The sequence below is a fragment of the Panicum virgatum genome, chromosome 8K, assembly GCF_016808335.1.
Source record: "Panicum virgatum strain AP13 chromosome 8K, P.virgatum_v5, whole genome shotgun sequence".
Classification (NCBI taxonomy): domain Eukaryota; kingdom Viridiplantae; phylum Streptophyta; class Magnoliopsida; order Poales; family Poaceae; genus Panicum; species Panicum virgatum.
In genome coordinates this window covers 55,574,909-55,578,388 of record NC_053143.1, presented here as the reverse complement: position 1 = coordinate 55,578,388, position 3,480 = coordinate 55,574,909, and the positions used below count along the sequence as shown (strand labels likewise).

Genomic DNA, 3,480 nt, shown 5'->3' with positions numbered 1-3,480 from the left:
TCATTTGCACTGCATTGTGTTGTGCCACATTGGCACTGCTGATAGATGATGCATTGTACTGGAGTGAATGGATACAACCTCTCTCTAATCGGGAAGGATCCGGAGCATACTACTGGCTGCTGCTCAGCTAATTCACTTGCAGGTGCCCTGCCTTAAGTACTCTATATAACAGGCTGCTGAGTTCGTTCAATCATCATCGCCATTGTAGTAATTGATTCTGAGCAAGCTAGCTAGCTGCTGTCAAACGCCCCAGATCTACGTCCGCTGATTGATTAGGGAACGACGTTACCACGACCACAACGATCCATATCCATGTCCGCCGCCGCAGCTGCTTTCTCCTCCGCCACCTCTGTCGCAGCGCCGGCCTCGACACCGAGCATCTTCCTCGGGAAGAAGAAGCTCATCAGGAGCTGCCGCCGTGGCCATGGCAGCAGGGGGTTGAGCAGCAGCAGCAGTAGCAGAGTGTTCGCCACTAAGCAGGACGTGGACGAGTCGAAGCAGACCCACTCCGACAGGTGGAGAGGCCTGGCCTACGACATGTCCGACGACCAGCAGGACATCACCAGGGGCAAGGGCCTCGTCGACTCCCTCTTCCAGGCGCCCATGGGGGACGGCACCCACGAGGCCGTACTCAGCTCCTACGAGTACATCAGCCAGGGCCTCAGGCACTACAGCTTCGACAACACCATGGACGGCTACTACATCGCGCCGGCCTTCATGGACAAGCTCGTCGTCCACATCGCCAAGAACTTCATGGCCCTGCCCAACATCAAGGTGCCCCTCATCCTGGGCATCTGGGGCGGCAAGGGCCAGGGCAAGTCCTTCCAGTGCGAGCTGGTGTTCGCCAAGATGGGCATCAACCCCATCGTGATGAGCGCCGGCGAGCTCGAGAGCGGGAACGCCGGCGAGCCCGCCAAACTCATTCGCCAGCGCTACCGCGAGGCGGCCGACATCGTTGCCAAGGGCAAGATGTGCGTGCTCTTCATCAACGACCTCGACGCCGGCGCCGGGCGCATGGGCGGCGCCACCCAGTACACGGTGAACAACCAAATGGTGAACGCCACCCTGATGAACATCGCCGATAACCCCACCAACGTGCAGCTCCCCGGCATGTACAACAAGGAGGAGAACCCCCGGGTACCCATCGTTGTCACCGGCAACGACTTCTCCACGCTCTACGCGCCGCTCATCCGCGACGGCCGCATGGAGAAGTTCTACTGGGCGCCCACCCGCGAGGACCGGATCGGCGTGTGCAAGGGCATCTTCCGCACCAACGGCGTCCCCGACGAGGACGTGGTGAAGCTCGTGGACACCTTCCCCGGCCAGTCCATCGACTTCTTCGGCGCGCTGCGCGCCCGGGTGTACGACGACGAGGTGCGCCGGTGGGTCGCCGAGACCGGCGTGGAGAACATCGGCAGGAAGCTCGTTAACTCCAAGGAGGGGCCTCCCAAGTTTGAGCAGCCCAAGATGACGATCGGCAGGCTGCTGGAGTACGGGCACATGCTTGAGGCGGAGCAGGAGAACGTCAAGCGCGTGCAGCTGGCGGACAAGTACCTCAGCGAGGCGGCGCTCGGCGACGCCGACGACATGCCGTTCTACGGCAAGGCGGCGCAGCAGGTGGGCGTGCCCGTCCCCCAGGGATGCACCGACCCCAAGGCCGGCAACTTCGATCCCACAGCCAGGAGCGACGACGGCACCTGCGTCTACAACTGATCCAACTGATGAATTAATCTCTCAAATTATCATTATTGTACTACTAGTTTCTATGAAGTATCAATGGTTAATATAATGTTTGGATGCGATCAAAGGGTTTATTCTCTATTACGAAAAATCCACATTACATCCTCAAATTACCATAAAAGTTTGATTGTCAATAAGAGCATCTCCATCAGATTTGGTATAATGGATACACATCCCTAAAAACCTATCAAGATACCTAAAATTCATAAAAAAAACAGCTCCAATAGATTTGGTATAAGAATTGTTATCCCTAATTTTTTTTTTTGAGCAAATTACATAAACTTCTCTCTCCCTCTCCTTGACCCAAATATACCAAAGCAAAAGCAAGATTGCTAAATTTACTTTTCACGCGCAGGAGAAGGAAACGGCCGGGCTGGGACATTTCCGATCGCTCCTCCCATCCCCTGCCACCGTATCCCCCCGCCGATGCTGCCACCAACCTCTGTCCGGGCACCGCCATGCCTCACCAGCTCCCTCTACCCCCACTTGACAGCCACTACCTGCCTGTTGCCTCACCATGAGGGAGATCCGCCGCGGTCCATCTTCTCCATCACCGGTCATCGTCTAGCAGTGGCTCGGGCACCGTAGTGCCACCATCTCCCTCTAGTGGTCCTCCGCCCCCACCTTCCCGCCTCGACCCGCCTTGTGCTTCATCATGGAGGAGGGGGGAGATCTGCCACGCTCAACACCGCCGAGCACCGACTCCTCCCCCAAGCGTTACCGCCTATGCTTCTCCCTGCCGCAGGCGCCGACGGCGCAGCTCCTGTGCTGCAACCTGCGGCCCCCACACTCCCCACCATAGCTGTGGGAGATCAGTGCGCCGCTTGGATCCTCCCGTTACTGCCATCCTTTGCCGATACCAAGACCCAATGTGAGGATTTTTTTTTCCACTTTTCTCAATTGATTTGAAGCCATGGCTATAAGTATGCTAGTTGATCAAAATTGGATTCAAATCAATCTGAAATTGCACTAACTTTATTGAAAAATATATTGGAATAGCATTGTATCTACTTCTTCGCTTCCTGTGTGCAGATGCATAGGTTATTGTGGTTGGTAGTGTTTGAGGACAAAAGATAAATTTGTCAAACCATGTTTTTTTTTTGCAGATGAATTTGCTTGTGCAAGAATTCTTTGAAGAGTTATCCTTAGAGGAGTAGGTAGCCATTCACATGCTGCTCGATATGGAGCGAAATAAGCAAAGGAAACTTAATTTGTAATCATTAAGTTTGAATTTTGTTTTGTACGTATTGTGCTTGTGTTGAATTAGTTTGTAATCATCAAAGTGATTAAATCTAGCTAACGCAAATGGCATGAGAGAAGAAGCAAAATGAATTATAGGTATCCAGTTTTACCAAATCTGCTGCAAAGGAGCACAAAAGTCATATGCAAATCCTCTCTCTCCTATACCTAAAAGCAAGTTTAGGTATCCAGTTTTAATTTATCAATTTTGTTGGAGATGCTCTAATCTTCAACTACAAAACTAAATAACTAAGGTAATCCAACTGTTGAAACTAGAAAGATATTGTCTATTCAATGGTTTCAAAAGGTAATTTTCCATTTTTATAGAAATAAAAAATATTCAACTTTAAATTTAAAAATCCACAAGTAATTCATTTTAAATCAAAAAATATGAAACGAGTGTTAATATTTTTAAAATGTAATATATCTATTGGTACTCTACTTTCAGGTATTTGAATCCAATTTATTTATGTTCCTAATTTATTCTTATGAATTCATGCC

The 3,480-nt window shown here is 50.9% G+C and overlaps 1 protein-coding gene and 1 long non-coding RNA gene across 2 annotated transcripts; both read left to right on the top strand.

Annotated features, from left to right (window-relative positions):
- The first annotated feature begins 182 nt into the window (after nucleotides 1-182).
- LOC120645319 (ribulose bisphosphate carboxylase/oxygenase activase B, chloroplastic-like) lies at nucleotides 183-1,803 on the top strand. The gene has a single exon (XM_039922121.1). It carries the CDS (start codon nucleotides 313-315, stop codon nucleotides 1,711-1,713), a length of 1,401 nt encoding a protein of 466 aa, XP_039778055.1. The 5' UTR covers nucleotides 183-312; the 3' UTR covers nucleotides 1,714-1,803.
- Nucleotides 1,804-2,114: 311 nt separating this feature from the next.
- On the top strand, nucleotides 2,115-3,077 carry LOC120646428. Its single transcript, XR_005664426.1, has 2 exons — nucleotides 2,115-2,611; nucleotides 2,847-3,077. It is a non-coding gene; the product is annotated as an uncharacterized LOC120646428 (long non-coding RNA).
- The last annotated feature ends 403 nt before the right edge of the window (nucleotides 3,078-3,480 follow it).

Excerpts from the sequence above, each read along its gene's own strand:
- LOC120645319 (XM_039922121.1), top strand. The coding sequence starts at position 313 with ATGTCCGCCGCCGCAGCTGCTTTCTCCTCCGCCACCTCTGTCGCAGCG.